Raw genomic sequence first — 22456 nt, 5'->3', positions numbered from 1 at the left:
TCAGACACTTTAAATACTATCTCATATGATTCTCACAACAACCTTTTAAAGATCTAAGCCCTGGAGGATCACTTGAGCCTAGGACTTCAAGGCTAGCCTGGACAACATAGTGAGACCCTGTCTTTTTCTCTTTTTTAAAATAATTATCAGGGCCAGGCACAGTGGCTCACACCTGTAATCCCAGCACTTTGGGAGGCTGAGGTGGGCAGATCACCTGAGGCCAGGAGTTTGAGACCACCCTGGCCAACATAGTGAAACACCATCTCCACTAAAAATACAAAAATTAGCTGGGAGTGGTGGCGGGTGCCTGGAATCCCAGCTACTCAGGAGGCTGAGGCAGAAGAATTGCTTGAACTCAGAGGCAGAAGCTGCGGTAAGCTGAGATCATGCTACTGCATTCCAGCCTGGGCAACAAAGCGAGACTCCAGCTCAAAAAAATACATAAATAAAATAAATTATCGGGCAACCTCTCCTAGCCAGAATAGGTTCAGACTCCCAAGACCCCATCTCTGAAAAACAAAAAACAAAAAAAACACCTTTTAAAGTTCATGGCCAGGTACGTTGGCTCACGCCTATAATCCCAGCATTTTGGGAGGCCGAGGTGGGAGGATTGCTTGAGGCCAGGAGTTTGAAACCAGCCTGGCCAACATGACAAAATCCCATCTCTACAAAAAATACAAAAATTAGCCGGGCACAGTGGCAGGCACCTGTAATTCCAGCTACTCGGGAGGCTGCAGTATGAGAATCACTTGAACTCAGGAAGCAGAGGTTGCAGTGAGCCCAGATCGTGCCACTGCACTCCAGCCTGAGCAACAGAGCATGACTCTGTCTCAAAAAAAAAAAAGTTTGGCCGGGCACAGAGGCTCACATCTGTGATCCCAGAACTTTGGGAGGCTGAGGAGGGTGGATCAAGAGGTCAGGAGTTCAAGACCAACCTGGCCAAGATGGTGAAACTCCGTCTCTACTGAAAATACAAAAATTAGCCGGGCATGGTGGCATGCACCTATAATCCCAACTACTCAGGAGGCTGAGGCAGAGAACTGCTTGAATCTGGGAGGCAGAGGTTGCAGTGAGCCAAGATGGTGCCACTGCACTCCAGCCTGGGCGACAGAGTGAGAATCCATCTGATAAAACAAAAAACAAACAAAAAAAAGTTCCCAGCCGGGCACAATAGCTCATGCCTGTAATCCGAGCACTTTGAGAGGCTGAGCGGGGCAGATCACTTGAGGTCAGGAGTTCAAGACCAGTCTTGGCCAACATGGTGAAACCCCATCTCTACTAAAAATACAAAAAATTAGCCGAGCGTGGTGGCAGGCGCCTGTAATCACAGCTACTCGGGAGGCTGAGGCAGAGAATCGCTTGAATCCAGGAGGCAGAGGTTGCAGTGAGCCGAGATCACACCACTGCACTCTGGGCAACAGAGTGAAATTCCATCACCAAAAAAAAAAAAAAAAAAAATTCATACTATTATTATCCTTATTTCACAGGGAGGAAACTACAAAAGAGAGAGGTTAAGTAATTTGCCTGGGGTTACGCAGCTGGTAAACTGGAAGGAATCCAGAGATCTGGCTCCAGGTACTTTGACTCTCATTTAATCCTCACTTAATTTAATGCGGCATACAAGACTGAACGACAGATACTGTTTTATCAAAAACAGCCATAGTGAAGCCAGGTGCAGTGGCATGCACCGTAGTCCCAGCTGCTCAGGAGTCTAAGATGTAAGGATCACTTGAGCCCAGGAGTTCAAGACCAGCCTGGGCAAACAGTGAGACCCTATCTCTAAAAAGGCAAACCAAAACACCTACAGTGAAAGAAAAAAGACTTGGCTCCAAATACCAAGTTGTTTTTACTATACTAAGCCCTTTACCCTCTTCCTAATGTCATCAAAACTCTGGTCTGGCTATCCCTTCTACACAGATGACTGCACAAACTCCATTTTGATCTTAGTTCTGAGCTCCAGATTCTTACGTCCAATAGCTTCTCAGTCTGCTCCACCCACAAATCCTAAAGGCACTTCAAATTCAACTGGACTAAACAATTCGTTGTTGAGAGCCTAGAAGCACTCAAATTCCACTTAACTTCCAGAAGTTCTCTTTCACTATTTCTGTTAATGATACCAACGTCTACTCAGGCTGAAAACCTAAGTGTCATTTTAAACTCTGCCCTCTTTTGCTTTCCCGTTTCAATCCATTGCCAGTCTCTCTCGTGCCTCCATAATCTTGATTGCATCTACTACCCTATTTTTCCTATGCCCCTCTTTCCCAGGTTTCCTATTCTCAGCACCAACCACCTAGCTGTTCAAGATCGAAGCTAGGGCATCACCTTTTTTTTGTTTGTTTGTTTGTTTTTGTTTTGTTTTGTTTTTTGAGACAGTCTCATTCTGTCGCCTAGGCTGGAGTGTAATGGCATGATCTCGGTTCATTGCAACTTCTGCTGCCCAGGTTTAGCGATTCTCCTGTCTCAGCCTCCTAAGCAGCTGGGATTACAGGTGCCCGCCACCACGCCCAGCTAATTTTTGTATTTTTAGTAGAGATAGGGTTTCACCATGTTGGCCAGGCTAGTCTCAAGCTCCTGACCTCAGGTGATCTGCCGGCCTCGGCCTCCCAAAGTACCAGGATTACAGGCATGAGCCACCATGCCCGGTCTGGGGTAACATCTTTGATTCTTCTTTTTTCATCCACTACATTCAGCTTCTCTTGAAACTACCACCAATGTGTTATCTGTCAAATCTGTCCACTTCCATTTCGGGGCTACCATTTTTTTTGACTTGGATTCTGGCAACAATCTCCTAACTGGTATCCTAGCCTCTCTCTTAACCATTGTTAATTTATGCTCAATACTACAGGCAGACTTTTCTGTCTGTCTTTCTTTTCTCTTTTCTTTTCTTTCTTTCCTTCCTTCTTTTCTCTCTTTCCTTCCTTCTTTCTTTCTCTTTTTCTTTCCTTCTTTTTCTTTCTTTCTCTCCCTCTCTCTCTCCCTCTCCCCCTTTCTTTCTCTCTCTCTCTCTCTCTTTTTTTTTCTTTTTTTGAGGTAGAGTCTCTCTCTGTCACCCAGGCTGGAGTGCAGTGGCGCGATCTCGGCTCACCGCAAGCTCCGCCTCCTGGGTTCACGCCATTCTCCTGCCTCAGCCTCCCCAGTAGCTGGGACTACAGGCACCCGCCACCACGCCTGGCTAATTTTTTTGTATTTTTAGTAGAGACGGGGTTTCACCATGTTAGTCAGGATGGTCTCAATCTCCTGACCTTGTGATCCGCCCGTCTCAGCCTCCCAAAGTGCTGGGATTACAGGCGTGAGGCACCGCGCCTGGCCTTTTTTTTTCTTTGTATCACCAAGTTTCACTCTTGTCACCCAGCTGGAGTGCAACAGCACGATCTTGGCTCACTGCAACCTCCGCCTCCAAGGTTCAAGCAATTCTCTTGCTTCAGCCTCCCAAGTAGCTGGGATTACAGGCGCTCGCCATTACGCCCGGCTAATTTTTGTATTTTTAGTAGAGATGGGGATGTTGACCAGGTTGGTCTCAAACTGCTGACCCCAGGTGATCCACCCGCCTCAGCCTCCCAAAATGCTGGGATTACAGGCGTGAGCCACCATGCCCGGCCTGTCTTTTTCTTTTTTATTTAGAGACAGGATCTCCCTATGTTGCCCAGGCTGGTCTTGAACTCCTGGGCTCAAGTGACCCTCTTGCCTCACCCTTGCTAGTAGCTGGGATTACGAGCATGTGTCACTGTGCCTGTTATAGAGTTATCAGTCTTAAAATGCAAACTGAATCATGCCACTCCCCTTTAAAAACACTTCAATGGCTTCATTACTCAAAATATCAAGTTCAAACTCTTTAACCTGGCTTGGAAAACCAGAATAATCTGCCTGCTCACCCTACTTGCACTCCCCTAAATATTTTGTGCTCTATCCCAGGGAACACCAAACTCAAAGCACTCATAAGGGCCAGTTTAGCTAACTAACTTGGTGCTTAAAACAAACATAAACAAAACACTGGTGAGCAGAGGACAGCCTTTATTTACATAGCTCTAGCTGATGACTGCCATGAGGGAATTTGAGCCCAACTGCCAGATCCTTTCTGGACAGATTTCATTTTTTAAAGGTTGGTCACTAACGTAAAGCCCTTAAAATACTTTGTGAGTTAAATAAAACATGTTTGGCCGGGCGCGGTGGCTCACGCCTGTAATCCCAGCACTTTGGGAGGCCGAGGCGGGCGGATCACAAGGTCAGGAGATCGAGACCACAGTGAAACCCCGTCTCTACTAAAAATACAAAAAATTAGCCGGGCGCGGTGGTGGGCGCCTGTAGTCCCAGCTACTCAGGAGACTGAGGCAGGAGAATGGCGTGAACCCGGGAGGCGGAGCTTGCAGTGAGCCGAGATCGCGCCACTGCACTCCAGCCTGGGCGACAGCGCGAGACTCCGTCTCAAAAAAAAAAATAAATAAATAAAATAAATAAATAAATAAAACATGTTTGAGAGGCTGAATTGATCTCATTCACTGTGCCAATCTGCCAAGCACCATTTTGCTTGCAGTTCCCCAAGGGCCGTCTCTCTCACCTTTAGGCCTTTATACATGCTATGACCTAGAACACTGTTCTCTTCACACCCTCTACTCAACCTCTAGATTGCAAATTAAAAGTCAACCCAGGCACACACTTGTAGTCTCAACTACTTGGGAGGCTGAGGCAGGAGAATCACTTGAGCACAGGAGTTTGAGGCTATAGTGCATTATAATCTCACCTAGGAATAGCCACTGCATTCCATCCTTGGCAACAAAGCAAGGCTTTTTTTTTTTTTTTTTTTTTTAGACTCGCTCTGTTGCCCAAGCTGGAGTACAGTGGTGCAACCTCAGCTCACTGCAGTCTCTGCCACCCAGGTTCAAGCGACTTTCCTGCCTCAGCCTCCCGAGTAGTTGGGATTACAGGCATCCACCACCATGCCCAGCTAATTTTTGTATTTTTAGTAGAAACAGGGTTTCACCATGTTGGCCAGGTTGGTCTTGAACTCCTGACCTCAAGTGATCTGCCTGCCTCGGCCTCCCGAAGTGCTGGGATTGCAGGCGTGAGCCACCACACCCGGCCAAGGCGGTCTCTTTTTTTTTTTTTTTTTGAGACGGAGTCTCGCTCTGTCGCCCAGGCTGGAGTGCAGTGGCCGGATCTCAGCTCACTGCAAGCTCCACCTCCCAGGTTCACGCCATTCTCCTGCCTCAGCCTCCCGACCAGCTGGGACTACAGGTGCCCGCCACCTCGCCCGGCTAGTTTTTTTTGTATTTTTTTAGTAGAGACGGGGTTTCACCGGGTTAGCAAGGATGGTCTCGATCTCCTGACCTCGTGATCCGCCCGTCTCGGCCTCCCAAAGTGCTGGGATTACAGGCTTGAGCCACCACGCCTGGCCTAAGGCTGTCTCTTAAAAAAGAGAGAGAGAGAGAGAGAGAGAGAGAGAAGAAAAGCCAATTCCCCCAAAAAGCTGTCCTTGACCTCTCAGAATCTCAGTTAAGTAACTCTCTGAAATGTTACCCTAAGAAGCCTGTACTTCCCTTATCATTTCACTCACCAAACTGCATAGAAATTGCATGTTTGCTTGGTCTACTCTGGGAGGCCAGGAGCAGGTTCTACCTTTATTTGAAGCAACAAGCATGGTGCCTGACATACAGCAGCTGCTCAATGAGTAACTGTTGACCTAACCAGTTAACTCTTGGCTGGGTGTGTTGGCTCATGCCTACAATCCTAACACTTTGGGAGGCCAAGAGGGGCAGACTGCTTGGGCCCAGCACTTTGAGACCAGCTTACACAACAAGGGGAAATCCCATCTCTATAAAAAATATGAAAATTAGCCAGGTATAGTAGCACACAGTGTAGTCCCAGCTACTCAGGAGACTGAGGTGGGAGGATCACCTGAGCCCAGGAGGGTGAGGCTGCAGTGAGCTGTGATCACATCACTGCACTCCAGCCTGGATGACAGAGCAACACCCTATCTCAAAAAATAAAACAGTTCGGGCGCCACGGCTCACGCCTGGGAGTCCGGGGCAGGCGGATCATGAGACCATCCTGGCTAACACGGTGAAACCTCGTCTCTACTAAAAATACAAAAATATAAAAATACAAAAAATTAGCCAGGCATGGTGGCGGGCGCCTGTAGTCCTAGCTACTCGGGAGGCTGAGGCAGGAGAATGGCGTGAACCTGGGAGGCAGAGCTTACAGTGAGCTGAGATTGTGCCACTGAGCTCCAGCCTGGGCGACAGAGCGAGACTCCGTCTCAAAAAAAAAATAAATAAGTAAAAAGAAAAAATAAAACAAAACAAAACCCATATATAAATTAAATCTCACTTGGAGTATTTTTGGCCTCCTAATTGGTCCTATTTCTATCCAGCCTTATCATCTTCCATCTTCCATACTGGTATCACAAAAATCTTAAAACGTTAATGTACTGCTCTCATTCAATGACACCCTGTTGACGAAGTAAAGATTCTAAGTTCTTTGATATAGCAATCAAGAAATTTCACATGGTTCCCTTCCCAATGTAATTGCCCCACTCTCTTTCACAAATATTATACTCCAAACAACTCTTCCTTAAGACCTAGAGAGCTATAGAGCTTTTCAACAGTGTTTGTGCTCATGTTCTTCCTATTATCTGAAATTCGTCCCTTATCCCAAATCTCTGAAGGAAAGAGCTCATCTCAAATGCCACCTCTTTTACAAAGTAAAAGCAAATCACCTTCTAACAACCCATCTTCATCCCAGGACTCAAAGTTCCAAAGAGGCCAGGCGCGGTGGCTCATGCCTGTAATCCCAGCATTTTGGGAGGCTGAGACGGGTGGATCACGAGGTCAGGAGATCGAGACCATCCTGGCTAACACGGTGAAACCCCGTCTCTACTAAAAAAATACAAAAATTAGCCGGGCGCGGTGGTGGGCGCCTGTAGTCCCAGCTATATGGGAGGCTGAGGCAGGAGAATGGCTTGAACCTGGGAGGCGGAGCTTGCAGTGAGTGGAGATCGCGCCAATGCACTCCAGCCTGGGCGACAGAGCGAGACTCTGTCTCAAAAAAAAAAAAAAAAAAGTTCCAAAGAATACAGCAGTGCCCTCTTATCCTCAGTTGTGGTTTCTACAGTTCCAGTGACACACAATCACTGTCCAAAAACATTACACGAAAAATGCCAGAAATAAGCAATTCATAAGTTTCAAATTATGAGCCATTCATGATGAAATTCTGTAACATCCAGGTCTGTCCCCTGGGTGCGAATCATCCCTTTCTCTGGCATATCCACGCTGTATACTACCCACCTGTGAGTCACTTAGTAGACCTCTCAGTAATCAGGTCAGTTATCAAGGTATCGCAGTGTTTCTGTTCAAGAAACCCTTGTTTTACTTAATAATGGCCCCAAAGTACAAGAGTAGTGATGTTGGCAATATGCCAAAGAGAAGCTGTGCTGTGCTTCCTTTATATGAAAGGGTTGAAGTTCTCAATACAGTAAGGAAAGAAAAAAATCCTGTGCTGAAGTTGCTAAGAGCTAAGATCTACAGTAGGAATGAATCTTCTTTTTTTTTTATTGTTGGGAAGGAGTTTCTCATTGCCCCAGCTAGAGTGCAATGGTGCGATCTCAGCTCACTACAACCTCTGCCTCCCAGGTTCAAATGATTCTCCTGTCTCAGCCTCCTGAGTAGCTGGGATTACAGGCATGTGACACCACATCTGACTAATTTTGTATTTTTAGTAGAGACAGGGTTTCACCATGTTAGTCAAGGTGATCTCGAACTCCTGACCTCAGGTGATCCACTGGCTTTGGCCTCCCAAAGCACTGGGATTATAGGCATGAGCCACCACGCCTGGCCAAGAATGAATCTTCTATGCATGAAACTGCAAACAGTTTATTGTTATAATTGTCCTAGTTTATTATTATTGTTGTTAATTTCTTACTCTATCTAATTTAAAAATTAAGCTTTATCAGAGGTATATATGTATAGGAAAAAATATAACATATATAGGGTACAGTACTATCCATGGTTTCAGGCATCTACTAGGGGTCCTAGAAAGTATCCCCGCTCAGATAAGAGTGGGCTACTGCATTACCCCACAGTACAAAATCACAAAATACACAGGAAACACAGTCCAGGATCCTACAGAAACAAAACAAACAACAGAATCAGATCTAAATAGACCTTGGTGAATTAGTGAAACGCATATCAAAATCACAATTAAATTAAAAAGTAGTGCTACTCAGGAGGCTGAGGAGGGAGGATTACTTGAGTCCAGGAGGTTGAGGCTGCAATAAGCTATGACTGTGCCACTGTACTCTAGCCCAGGCAACAGAGTAAAACACTGTCTCTAAAAGAAAGAAAAAGAGGCTGGGTGCCATGGCTCACACCTGTAATCCCAAAATTTGCAAGGCCAAGGTGGGCGGATCACCTGAGGTTGGGAGTTCGAGACCAGCCTGACCAATATGGAGAAATCCCATCTCTACTAAAAATACAAAATTAGCTGGCTATGGTGGCGCATGCCTGTAATCCCAGCTGCTCGGCAGGTAGAGATTGCAGTGAGCTGAGACTGCACCATTGCACTCCAGCCTGGGCAACAAGAGCAAAACTCTGTCTCAAAAAAAAAAAAGAGTGAGAAAAAGAAAAAAAAAGTGAAAAGGCAAATAGCCAAATCACTTTTTCAGAAGAAAAAAGTGGGAGAACTGTGCTACCACATAACAAGACTTACTATAATATAAATTAAGTAATTAAGCCACTGTGGTATTGGCATATGGGTCAATAAGCAGACCAAGTCAACCGAACAGAGAGCCCAAAGCCAGACACACACATACTGCCTGGCACAAAATAGGTGCCTGATGAGTATATATGCAATGAATAAGTAAAAATGGACATTTAATATATAAAAGAAATGGGTCAGGCACTGTGGCTCATGCCTGTAATCTCAGCACTTTGGGAAGCCAAGGTGGGCAGATCACTTGAGCCCAGGAGTTTGAGACCAACCTGGTTAACACAGCAAAACCCCATCTCTACAAACATACAAAAATTAGCCGAGCGTGGTGGCATGCACCCGTGGTCCCAGCTACTCAGGAGGCTGAGGTGGAAAGATGGCTTGAGCCTGGGAGGCGGAGGACACGGTGAGCAGCCTGAGTGCCAGAGTGAGACACTGTGTCAAAAAAAAAAAAAAAAAAGACAACCAAATAGGAAAATGGGCAAAACGGTTGAATAGGAATTGGGGAATACAAATTAAAATAATAGTAAGATACCATTTCATGTCTACCTAAATTAGCAACAAAATTGAAATCTGGCCGGGCGCAGTGGCTCAAGCCTGTAATCCCAGCACTTTGGGAGGCCGAGACGGGCGGATCACGAGGTCAGGAGATCGAGACCATCCTGGCTAACACGGTGAAACCTCGTCTCTACTAAAAAAATACAAAAAAACTAGCCGGGCGAGTTGGCGGGCGCCTGTAGTCCCAGCTGCTTGGGAGGCTGAGGCAGGAGAATGGCGTAAACCCAGGAGGCGGAGCTTGCAGTGAGCTGAGATCCGGCCACTGCACTCCAGCCTGGGCGGCAGAGCCAGACTCCATCTCAACAACAACAACAACAAAAAATTGAAATCTGACAAAATCAAGTTTTGGCAAGGACTCAGAGCAACTGCAATTCTTACATAGCTGGCAACTGGAAACTATTTTGGCTTTATCTAATACAGGTGAGTATTTGCATATGTCCTGATCCAATTCTACTCCTAGTATATCCTTTAGTGAAACTTTAGCATATATGCATCAAGAGACATGTTCAAGAAAGTTCATAGCAGCAGTATTTGCAATAGTCAAACCCCAGAAGCAAATCAAATGCCCATCAATGAGATAACAGACTAGAATACATTTATTTCAATGAAATTCAGTAAAAATAAATACAGCAGCCAGGCGCGGTGGCTCACGCCTGTAATCCCAACACTTTCAGAGGCCGAGGTGGGCGGATCACGAGGTCAGGAGATCGAGACCATCCTGGCTAACACAGTGAAACCCCGTCTCTACTAAAAAATAGAAAAAATTAGCCGGGCATGGTGGCAGACACCTGTAGTCCCAGCTACTGGGGAGGCTGAGGCAGGAGAATGGTGTGAACCCGGGAGGTGGAGCTTGCAGTGAGCCGAGATCGCGCCACTGCACTCCAGCCTGGGCAACAGAGCGAGACTCTGTCTCAAAAAAATAATAATAATAAATAGATAAATAAATAAATAAATACAGCTACATGTATCAACATGGGTGAGTCTCAAGAACATATTTAGCAAAAATAAGAAAGTCACATAATAAATACTGTATGGCTCCATCTATATAACAATCAAACATGTAAAACTAAAACATACTGTGCTTGGAACTGCAGGTAAAAAATAAAAATCATTTTTATAATTTTTTAAAAAGAATACAGGCATGGTGGCTGATGCTTAAAGTCTCAGCACTTTGGGAGATTAAAGTAGGAAGATCTCTTGAGGCCAGGGGTTTGACGCCAGCCTGGGCAAAACAGCAAGACCCTGTTTCAACAAAAAAATTTTTTTGAATTAGCCGAGAGAGGCTGGGTATGGTGGCTCACGCCTATAATCCCAGCACTTTGGGAGGCCAAGGCAGGCGGATTGCTTTGAGTTCAGGAATTCAAGATCAGCCTGGGCAAAATGGTAAAACCCCATTTCTACCAAAAAGTTAGCCAGGCATGGTGGCTTACACCTTTAAATCCAGCTACTTGGCAAGCTGAGGCTGGAGAATCACCTGAGCCCAGAAAGCAGAGGTTGCAGTGAGCTGAGCTCGCACCACTGCACTCCAGCCTAGGTGACAAAGTGAGACCCTGTCTCAAAAAAAAAAAAAAACAAAACAAAACCAGGCATGGTGGTGCCTGCCTGTAGTCCTAGCTACTTGGGAGGCTGAGGTGGGAAGATAACTTGAGCCCAGGAGTTCAGGGCTGTAGTGAGCTATGATCACGCCACTGCACTCCAGCCTGCAGGGAGCAGAGCTCTAGGGAGCAGAGATAGTCTGCTCCCTAGAGTACCTAAAAATATCTTCTGCCTTTTCTGTTTTTCATTCCCAGCTGCCTTCACACCTAAAAAAGCTCTGTAGTCCCAAGGTCTGTCTACTCTTCTACTTTCCTTCCTTGCTTCCCCAGTTGCCTCCACTGGCTCCAGAGACATGACAAGGCCATCTAGGAAAGAACACTCATCTTCTTTCAGTCTCTGGAATGGGTGACAAAAATACCAGTGTTGTTAGATTACTCAAGCTGTAGAAACAGACTTTTTAACCACAGATTCTTATGCTGTAAGGCAACATGCACCCCTAGTCCCTCTTTATTTTCTCATTTGGACTCTTGTAACAGCCACTCACCTAGCCTCTCTGCTTCTAAAATGCATGCCTGTTCCTATCCCTCTTTCATTAAAAACCCTTCACTTGTTCCTCCTCACTGTCTCCAGAGAGGTTAAAACTGGGAACCATTGGACCTATTTGGTCTACAGATGTACTGATGTGTTTGGTTTGAATACATGCTTCAAATAAAAACCAAAAAGCAAAAACTCTGGGTTAACTTTTTTTTTTGAGACAAAATCTCATTCTGTCACCTGGGCTGGAGTGCAGTGGTGCAATTACGGCTCACCACAGCCTTGACCTCCCAGGCTCAAGTGATCCTCTGACCTCAGCCTTCCAGATAGCTGGGACTACAGGTGCAGGCCAGCATGCCAGCTAATTTTTTTTTTTGTATTTTCTGTAGAGACAAGGTTTCTTGGGATAACATTTTAAACCTGGGAGATTTTACATAATAATCTGGATTTCCAGCATCTCTTTAAAAACTCGAAGATCAGTGAAAAGTCACCTGTAGCTGAATCTACAGGTTAGACAGAGTCTATACTCTCTACTCTCTGATAACTAGAGATTTGGCATCTACTTCAACACAGTGCTACTCACTCTTATTTAGGCATTAAATTTTTGGTTTTTTGGTTTTGTTTTGGTTTTTTGAGACAGGGTCTCACTCTGTCTCTCAGGCTGGAGCACAGTAGTGCAATCACGGATCACTGTAACCTCTGCTTCCCAGGCTCAAAATGATCCTCCCACCTCAGCCTCCTAAGTAGCCGGGACTACAGGCACTTGCTACCATGCCCAGCTACTTTTTTGTAGAGACGAGGTCTTGCCATGTTGACCAAGTTGGTCTCGAACTCCTGGGCTCAAGCAATCTGCCCATCTCGGCCTCCCAAAGTGCTAGTATGACAGGCATAAGTCACTGCACCTGGCTTTGTTTTTTTGTTTTGTTTTGTTTTTGAGATGGAGTCTCGCTCTGTCACCCAGGCTGGAGTGCAGTGGTGCAATCTCAGCTCACTGCAAGCTCTGCCTCATGGGTTCACACCATTATCCTGCTTCAGCCTCCCGAGCAGCTGGGACTACAGGCGCCCGCCACCATGCCCGGCTAATTTTTTGTATTTTTAGTAGAGACGGGGTTTCACCGTGTTAGCCAGGATGGTCTCGATCTCCTGACCTCGGCCTCCCAAAGTGCTGGGATTACAGGCATAAGCCACCATGCCCAGCCTAGCTTTTTTTTTAAAGACAGAGTCTTGCTCTGTCCCCCAGGCTGAAATGCAGTGGTGCAATCATAGCTCACTGCAGCCTCGACCTCCCAGGCTCAAGCAGTCTTCCCACCTCAGCCTCCCAAGTACCTGAGACCACAGGCACACGCCACCATGGCCAAATTTTGTTGTAGAGGCAGGATTTCCCTATGTTGCCAGGCTGGCCTAGGACTCCTAGGTTCAAGTGATCCTCCTGCCTCCACCTCCTGAAGTGCTGTGATTACAGGTGTAAGCCACCATGCCCAGCCAAAAATCTTTATCATTTATTGTACCTGCCTTATAACAGCAGTCAACATGTAAATGAGTGGTGGAGAAAATGAGATAATGAATGGCATATGGGGAACCAGAGCAGATGCAGTTAGGGAATAATAGCACATCTGGTAACTCACATAGATTTCCATTTTTCGGTAGAGACCATAGTTGAGCAGCAAATTATGAGTCATGCGGATTCGGTGAGGCTTCATTGGGTGGCCTTGTCCGTAGTAGTAATTTCCAACATCCCCTGAAGAAGAGACAGTGACAGCTTCACGAAACGGTTAGACATACACTCCCAAGAGAACCCAGGAATTTTTTTTTTCTTTTTTTTTTGAGATGGAGTCTCGCTCTGTCACCCAGGCTGGAGTGCAATGGTGCTATCTCGGCAGCTCTCTGCAACCTCCGCCTCCCAGGTTCAAGCAATTGTCCTGCCTCAGCCTCCTAAACTGCTGGGATTACAGGTGCGTGCCACCAAACCCAGCTAATTTTTGTATTTTAGTAGAGGTGGGATTTCACCATGTTGGCCAGGCTGGTCTCAAACTCCTCACCTCAAGTGATCCGCCCACCTCAGCCTCCGAAAGTGCTAGGATTATTTTATATCTGAATTATTTACATGACTATATCCACAAGACTGGGTACCCCTTGAAGGCAAGGATTAATATGCCTTGTATATCACAGAGGCTCAATAAAGATTCAATGAATTGAATTGAGTCTCAGAGAAGTTAAGTGCCTGCTCAAGATCACACAGCTAATGAATGATCTGGAGCCCACTCTTCTGACTCCAAATCCAATATGCTAAAAGCTACATTGGGTTTCTTTTTCTTTTTTTTTTTTCGAGACAGTCTCACTCTGTTGCCCAGGCTGGGGTGCAGTGGCATAATCTCGGCTCACTGCAAGCTCTGCCTCCTGGGTTCACGCCATTCTCCTGGCTCAGCCTCCCAAGTAGTTGACACTACAGGCGCCCTCCACCACGCCCGGCTAATTTTTTGCATTTTTTTTTTTAGTAGAGACAGGGTTTCACTGTGTTAGCCAGGATGGTCTCGATCTCCTGACCTTGTGATCCACCCGCCTCAGCCTCCCAAAGTGCTGGGATTACAGGCATGAGCCACTGTGCCCGGCCCTACACTGGGTTTCTCAGGTACCTACTTTATTTTTTTTTTTTTTTTTTGAGACGGAGTCTCGCGCTGTGTCACCCAGGCTGGAGTGCAGTGGCGCGATCTCGGCTCACTGCAAGCTCCGCCTCCCAGGTTCAGGCCATTCTCCTGCCTCAGCCTCCGAGTAGCTGGGACTACAGGCGCCCGCCACCACGCCCGGCTAGTTTTTTGTATTTTTAGTAGAGACGGGGTTTCACCATGTTAGCCAGGATGGTCTCGATCTCCTGACCTCGTGATCCGCCCGCCTCGGCCTCCCAAAGTGCTGGGATTACAGGCATGAGCCACTGTGCCCGGCCAGGTACCTACTTTAGTTTGCACTTAATCTAGAGGGCCCTATAAATCTACCTGGTAGAAAGTTCCTTGAACACTTGCAAAATCAAGTGAACTACACACCCAAAGATCTCTCCTTAGAGGTTTATTAGCTTGAGGCAGAGCTTTCGCCACCCAGTGAAAAAAAGGCATGAGCCTTGATCCCTAGCAACTCCCTTGCCTATCAAGCCTGCATCCAGTCAAGGCTCAGACCTGGAGGACTAAGATACCTTATCCAGAAGGGTAAGGGAGTACCTGAGGTGAGGGTAGTCAGGGTGGGGCTCTGAGACACCATCCTTTTCTTTTTATGTTTTTTTGTTTGTTTGTTTGATGTTTTTGTTTGTTTGCTTGTTTGTAGAGATGGCATCTTGCTTTGTTGCCCAGGCTGGTTTCAAACTCCTGATTATCCTTCTAAAGTGCTGGAATTACAGATGTGAGCCTCCAATAGTGCAGGCCAACCATCCTTTCCCTAAGTTTTTAATTAGTTTGCCAACCGTGCTGTGTGTATTCCTATACACATTGACAAATGCTATGACAGGGTGGTACGGAGCATGAGGGGTACTGTCCACTTCCTTAGAATTCCACCCTGGATCCTCTTCTATATAACTTCTTGAGTGACTGCATCCTTCATGACTAAATTTACTATAATTAAAATAAAGACATATCTCTATATCTTAATCAGGTTGCTGAGAGACTTTAAAAGAAATTTTCCTTTTTATTTAGGTACGACTTAATTTTTATTTTTATTTTTGGAGACAGAGTCTCACTCTGTCACCCAGGCTAGAGTTCAGTGGTGCGATCTCAGCCTCACTGCCTGCCGGGTTCAAACAATTCTCCTGCCTCAGCCTCCTGAGTAGCTGGGATTACAGGCATGTGCCACCACGCCTAAGTTTTGTACTTTTAGTAGAGTCAGGGTTTCACCATGTTGGCCAGGCTGGTCTCAAACTCCTGACCTCAAGTGATCCACCCACCTTGGCCTCTCAAAGTGCTGGGATTACAGACGTGAGCCTGGCGCCAGCCATACTTTAAACTCTTAAAGAGCTTTCCCATCATTGTTCTCATAATAGGAACTCCTATCATTTTGATTTTATAGGAGAGTAATCTGAAACGTAAAGTGACTTGCCTAATATTGCAAAGCTTCTCAATGGCAGAGCCAAATCTGAGTCCCAAAGTAATGACCTCACTGCAAAACTCGGTTTCCCAAGTAAGATGTCTATTCCCAGCCGGGCATGGTGGCTCAGCCTGTAATCCTAGCACTTTAGGAGGCCGAGATGGGCGGATCACGAGGTAAGGAGATCAAGACCATCCTGACTAACACGGTGAAACCGGTCTCTACTAAAAATACAAAAAATTAGCCAGGTGTGGTGGCACGCACCTTCAGTCCCAGCTTCTTGCGAGGCTGAGGCAGGAGAATGGCATGAACCCTAGAAGTGGAGCTTGCAGAGAGCCGAGATCGTGCCACTGCACTCCAGCCTGGGAAACAGAGCAAGACTCTGTCTCAAAAAAAAAGGTGGGGGGGAGGGGGGAGAGATAGCATTAGGAGATATACCTAATGTAAATGATGAGTTAATGGGTGCAGCACACTAATATGGCACATGTATACATATGTAACAAACCTGCACATTGTGCACATGTACCCTAGAACTTAAAGTATAATAAAAAATAAAGTAAAATAAAAGAAAAAAAGAAGTCTATTCCCTTATCTAAAGACTGAGGTCTTTCTACCTTTTTTTTCTTCTTTTTTTTTTTTGAGGCAAGGTCTTGCTTTGTCACTCAGGCTGAGTGCAGTGGCACCATTATTGGGGTCACTGCAGGCTCCACCTGGGCTCAAACCATCCACCTGCCTCAGTCTCCCACCTCAACCTCCCAAGTAGCTGAAATTACAGGCACGTGTCACCACACCCAGCTTATTTTTTTGTGTTGTTTTGTAGAGCTGGGGGGGGGGGTCTCATTTTGTTGCCTAGGCTGGTCTTGAACTCCTGGCCTCAAGTGATCCTTCCTCCTTGGCCACCCAAACTACTGGGATTACAGGTGTGAGCCACCATGCCTGGCCCATTTTTTTCTTCTTTTAAACTGAGAATGTTATCATAAAATGTTATCATAAAACTGTGCAAAATGATATGACTACAAAAATCACAGGTTCCAGCCTCAAAATGATCCTCATCACTGCCCAGCAATCTTTCCAAATTTCTTTCCCTAGCCCCCAACTTTTGCAACAGCTATTTAAATCTCCTCTCTTCAAGATTCCTAATCTACCAACTGCCCATCCCCACCCTCAGGAAAAGGAATATTCTCTTTCCTCACCTTGAGAACTCCCTCAACTTTCTCCTTATCTTCTCCTCTTCAAACTTACCTCCATTTGAACTTTTCCTTGCCATTTACCCTCGCATCACAAAGGATTTTGTTGAAGGTTGGTGTCTTTACCTGGGCTCCGGTTTCCATTTCCCCTGGTCTCCTCAGGAAACTCCATCACTACTAGTCCCTTTCCTGTATCTTCACCCTCTCCCTCTCTTCTGGCTGTTTTCTGTAAGAATTATTTCAATATACTCAACTTTTAGCCACTACATCTCCCTTATCAATAATCCTCTCTCCCTACCTCACACAAGCTTCCCTTTGAAAGGGTTCAACCAGCTGGGCATGGTGGCTCACGTCTGTAAACCCAGCACTTTGGGAGGCTGAGGCGGGCAGATCACTTGAGCTCAGGAGTTTGAGACCAGCCTGGGCAACATGGTGAAATCCTGTCTCTAAACAAAAGACAACCGTTTGTCTTCTAAACAAACAATACAAAAAGGGTGCACACCTGTGGTTCCAGCTACTTGGAAGAGTGAGCTGAGATCGTGCCACTGCACTCCAGCCTGAGTGACAGAGTGAGACCCTGTCTCCAAAAAAAGGGTTCAACCCAATGTCTCCTCTTCATCTAGCCATCCATGTACTGCAATCTACCACAATCTAGCCTCTGCCCCAATTGCTGCCAACACTTGCCCAATCCCTCCCTTCTTTAGCTTCTGCAACCCGGTACTTTCTGCTTCACTTACCTCTCTGACCCCTCACTCTATATCATTATACATTTAATCAACACATATTTATTGAGAACCTACCATGAGCTAGGCATTGTTTTTGGTGCTGGGGATACAGAGGTAAACAAGGCATGGCCCCTTTCTCAAAAGAGCCTCCTGCCTACAAGAAATATGACCAAGTAAATGGGCAATTCCGCTACACAGTGACAAATAGTATGGTGAGGGAGTACACAGAATGAGGGGCACTAAACTTTTCCTCAATCCACTTCCTTAGAATTCCACCCTGGAATTCTATATAACTTCTTGAGTGACTGCATCCTTTAGGACTACATTTACTATAATTAAAATTGCTACCAGCCAGGAATGGTGGCTCATGCCTATAATCCCAGCACTTTGGGAGGTTGAGATGGGAGGATCACCTGAGCCCAGGAGTTCAAGGCCAGCCCGGACAACATGGCGAGACAACATCTCTACAGTAAATAAATAAATAAATAAAATAAAATAAAATAAAATAACTATCCACATGCTGATTGCTATGGTCTGAATGTGTCCCCCAAAATTCATGTGTTGGAAACATAATCCCCAGTGCCAACAGTGTTTGGAAGTGGAGCGTTTTGGGAGGTGTTTAGGTCTCAAGGGCTCTACCATCCTAATACATTAATGGCCTTATTAAAAAAACAGAGAGTTCATCCTTTTTTGCCTTTCCACCTTCTGTCATAAGAAGACACTGAATTCAAAGCACCATCTTGAAAGTAGAGACCAGACCCTCACCAGACACCAAATGCTGGCACCCTGATCTTGGCCTTTCCAGCCTTGGACTTCTCAGCCTCCAGAACTATGAGAAATACATTTATGTTCTTTTTTTTTTTTTTTTTTTTGACACAAGGTCTCACTCTGTCCCCCAGGCTGGAGTGCAGTGGTGCAATCATGGCTCACTGCAAAGTCAACCTCCCAGGATCAAGTGATCCTCCCACTTCAGCCTCTCTACAGGCACATGTCATCATGCCCAACTAATTTTTTTACTTTTTGTTGAGACGGGGTCTCCCTATGTTGCCCAGGCTGGTCTCAAACTCCTGGGCTCAAAAGAACCGTCTGCCCCAGCCTCCCAAACTACTGGGATTATAGGCATGAGCCACCACATCCAGCAATTTCTGTTCTTTATAAACAGTGTTCTGTTATAACAGACTAAGATACTGATGACTACCAAAAAAATTTCTATCTTCTAAACTACCTACTGGATGCCTCTACTTGAATGTCCCCCAAACATCTTAAGAGTTATCAATAGTTATTTCTTTTTTTTTTTTTTTGAGATGGAGTCTTGCTCTGTCACCCAGGCTGGAGTGCAGTGGCCGGATCTCAGCTCACTGCAAGCTCCGCCTCCCAGGTTTATGCCATTCTCCTGCCTCAGGCTCCTGAGTAGCTGGGACTACAAGGCGCCCGCCACCTCGCCCGGCTAGTTTTTTTTTTTTGTATTTTTTAGTAGAGACGGGGTTTCACCGGGTTAGCCAGGATGGTCTCGATCTCCTGACCTTGTGATCCGCCAGTCTCGGCCTCCCAAAGTGCTGGGATTACAGGCTTGAGCCACCGCGCCCGGCCATCAATAGTTATTTCTAAACAAACAACAACAACAAAAAACAGTGGCTTATGCCTGTAATCCCAGCACTCTGGGAGGCTGAGGTGGCAGGATTGCTTGAGGCCAGGCCCAGGAGTTCAAGACAAGCCTGGGCAATATATTGAGACCCCGTCTCTAGAAGTTTAAAAAAAAAAAAAAAGTTATCAACTGACACGGCATTCTCCAAACCTCCAAACACTCACCATCAAATTGCCCACACCAGAGGCCAGGAAGTGTGGCTCACGCCTGTAATCCTAGCACTTTAGGAGGCTGAGGCAGACAGATCACTGGAGGTCAGTTTGAGACCAGCCTGGCCAACATGGTGAAACCCCATCTCTAATAAAAATACAAAAATTAGCCAAGCATGGTGGCGTACGCCTGTAATCCCGGCTACTCAGGAGGCTGAGGCAGGAGAATCCCTTGAATCTAGGAGATGGACGTTGCAGTTGCAGTGAGCCAAGATCATGCCACTGCACTCCAGCCTGGGTGACAGAGCTAGACACTGTCTCTCTCTCTCTCTATATATATATGTATTGCCCACACCAGGAACTTGGGATCCATGCCTTCTTCCTTACCCGTAAAATCTGAATTTCTTTTTTTGTTCGTTTTTGTTTTTTTGAGACCAAGTCTCAATCTTTTGCTCAGGATGGAGTGCAGTGGTGAGAACTCAGCTCACTGCAACCTCCGCCTCCCAGGTTCAAACAATTCTTATGCCTCAGCCTCCTGAGTAGCTGGGACTACAGGCATGTGCCACCACACCTGGCTAATTTTTTTATTTTTTTGAGATGGAGTCTCACCCTGTTGCCCAGGCTGGAGTGCGGTGGCGCAATCTTGGCTCACTGCAACCTCTGCCTCCCAGGTTCAAGTGATTCTCCTGCCTCAGCCTCCTAAGTAGCTGGGATTACAGGTGCGTGCCACTACTCCCAGGTAATTTTTGTATTTTTAGTAGAGACGGGGTTTCACCATGTTGGCCAGGCTGGTCTTGAACTCCTGGCCTCGAGTGATCTCCTGCCTCGGCCTCCCAAAGTACTAGGATTACAGGCGTGAGCCACTGCACCTGGACCCCATGACTTTAATTTCTTTCTCTTTTTTTTTTTTTTTTTTTTGAGACGGAGTCTCCCTCTGTCGCCCAGGATAGAGTGCAGTGGCATGATCTCCGCTCACTGCAAGCTCCACCTCCCGCATCCACACCATTCTCCTGCCTCAGCCTCCCAAGTAGCTGAGATTATAGGCGCCTGCCACCACGCTCGGCTAATTTTTTTGTATTTTTAGTAGAGACGGGGGTTTCACCAGTTAGCCAGGATGGTCTCGATCTCCTGACTTCGTGATCTGCCCTCCTCAGCCTCCCAAAGTGCTGGGAGTACAGGTGTGAGCCACCGTGCCCAGCCCATGACTTTAATTTCTAAGGTATAAACCTGATGATGTCACTAACCTGCATAAAACTTGAATCATTCACAAGTGCCCTCAATAAAGTCCAACTTCCTTGGGACAGCATGCCCAGCCCTTCATGGTCTGGTCCCTGTTTACATTTTTTTTTTTTTTAAGACATAGCCTCACTCCGTTGTCCAAGCTGGAGTGCAGTGGTATGATCTTGGCTCACTGCAACCTCCACCTCCCGGGTTCTAAGGGATTCTCCTGCCTCAGGCTCCAGAGTAGCTGAGATTACAGGTGCGCGACACCATGCCCGGCTAATTTTGTATTTTTAGTAGAGACGGGGTTTCGCCATGTTGGCCAGGCTGGTCTCGAACTCCTGACCTCAGATGATCCACCAGCCTTGGCCTCCCAAAGTGCTGGGATTACAGGTGTGAGCCACCTCGCCTGGTCAGTCTCCATTTACTTCTGCAGCCTCATTATTTGCAACACTTCCCTCGCCACGGGTCCCCACCTTCTACAATAGGCCCCCAAATCTATGTCTCAGCCATACTGTTACAAATGCCTGCTTTTCTTTCTTCCCTTTTTTTTTTTTTTTTTTTTTTGAGACAGAGTCTTGCTCTGTCGCCCAGGCTGGAGTCCAGTAGCCTGATCTCATCTCACTGCAACCTCCACCTCCCAAGTTCAAGGGATTCTCCTGCCTCAGCCTCCCAAGTAACTGGAATTACAGGCGCGCGCCACCACGCCCAGCTACTTTTTATATTTTTGTAGAGACAGGGTTTTACCATGTTGGCCAGGCTGGTCTCGAACTCCTGACCTCAAGTGATCCGCCTGCCCTGGCCTCCCAAAGCGCTCGGATTACAGGCGTGAGCCACCGCGCCTGGTCAAATTCCTGTTTTTCAAAGGTGCTGTCCTCTCTCTTGCCTCTGAAACTTGCTGTTATCTTTGCCTTCCCTTTGCCTGGCTAAGAACTCCTGTTCTTCAGGTCCTGAGACGTCCCCTCCTTCGCTGACTCCTCAGGTGGAGTTCGGTGCCTATTCTCTGTGCTCCTCTAACACTCTGAGCTCTGACACGGAGAGAACTTCGGTCACTGGGACCCGATCATTCCCACCGCCCCAGCCCCTCAACACTTCCTCGAACACAGTAACCTGCTTGAGAGATTAAGTGAGAAGCCTGTTTTAACAGGTTGCATCCTTCTCCTTGCAACCCCTGGCGCCCCACGTCGCAGTAGCAACCGCAGGCCCCGCTCAGAGGCTGGGGGAGGGGAGGCGGGCGACCAGTCGTGCAGGGCTCTTCCCCCAGAAAAGATGAGGAAGAGACGGGGCAGGGAAGAGCTTTGGGTTCTCGGCAAGAAAATGTATCCTTGCAGCCGTCTCCATCAGATTCAGCCTCCCTGCTCGGACGCACCCTCCCCTCTAGGAGTCCCACTCAAACTCTCCACATCAAACTCTCCACATCAGACTTCCTCAGAATCTTCCCACCAAGATTACCTCAGGGTTCCCCCACGCGATCCCCTCGATCTCAGCCTCGATCTCCTTTCCTCACAGCCTCCTCCCTCAGCCTCGACTTCCCCCTCGCAGCCTCCTCTCCGAGCCTCTCCCCAGCGCCTCAGCCTCCCGCAGCCTCCCATCGGCGCTCCAGCCTCAGCCTCCAGGTCCCCGGTTCGGCCCGGCCCGGCCCCGCCCCCGCCGCGAGGACGGTGCTCACCGTCGTAGTAGTAACAGACTTTCCTCCGGGTGCCCTGCGTCTGCGCCATCTTGCTCGCCTCCCGTCCCTACCGTCAGTCGGTCCGTCCGCCCTCCCGCCAGCGGCTCAGCTCAGCGTCCGACCCAGGGGGGAGGGGGCGGGTCTCCGGCCCGCCCCGCCCGTCCCCTCCTGAGCTCACCTATAGCCGCGCAGCCCGGGCACCGCTCCAGCCAATCAGCTTGCGCAGACACGGGCCCGGAACTCGGCAGGGGGCAAGGGCAGCCCGGAGAGGCCGCCGAGGGCCCCCTGGGCCTGTACCAAGGTCTGCGACAGATGGGTGGGGAGCCGCCCGGGGACCGTACCATCAGTCCCGGGGGAGGAAAGCAGCTCCGTAAACTTAACAGTCCCACTTGGTCGTGAAAAGCGTGCTTGGAGATCGGAGGCCAACTTTCTGATTTTACGGAGAATAAACCGAGGCCTACAGGGGA

General features: G+C 47.3%; 1 protein-coding gene across 4 annotated transcripts in view; it reads right to left on the bottom strand.

Annotated features, from left to right (window-relative positions):
• The window catches only part of HDAC1 (histone deacetylase 1), a 42701-nt gene extending 20571 nt beyond the window's left edge, over nt 1-22130 (bottom strand). For 2 of the 4 annotated variants that reach the window (XM_031666619.1, XM_031666622.1), the window contains exons 1-2: nt 21990-22130; nt 12954-13066 (exon numbers count right to left, since the gene is read on the bottom strand). In XM_031666619.1, coding sequence (XP_031522479.1) covers nt 12954-13066; nt 21990-22038 — 162 coding nt within the window. In that variant the 5' untranslated portion in view covers nt 22039-22130. Of the gene's footprint in view, nt 1-12953; nt 13067-16706; nt 16817-21772; nt 21929-21989 lie in introns of those variants that run through there. The other 2 variants (XM_031666623.1, XM_031666620.1) reach the window with 2 other exon arrangements.
• Nucleotides 22131-22456: the final 326 nt, after the last annotated feature.

This window comes from Papio anubis, chromosome 1 (genome assembly GCF_008728515.1).
Source record: "Papio anubis isolate 15944 chromosome 1, Panubis1.0, whole genome shotgun sequence".
NCBI classification, from domain to species: Eukaryota; Metazoa; Chordata; class Mammalia; order Primates; family Cercopithecidae; genus Papio; species Papio anubis.
This window is presented reverse-complemented; position numbering and strand designations above follow the sequence as displayed.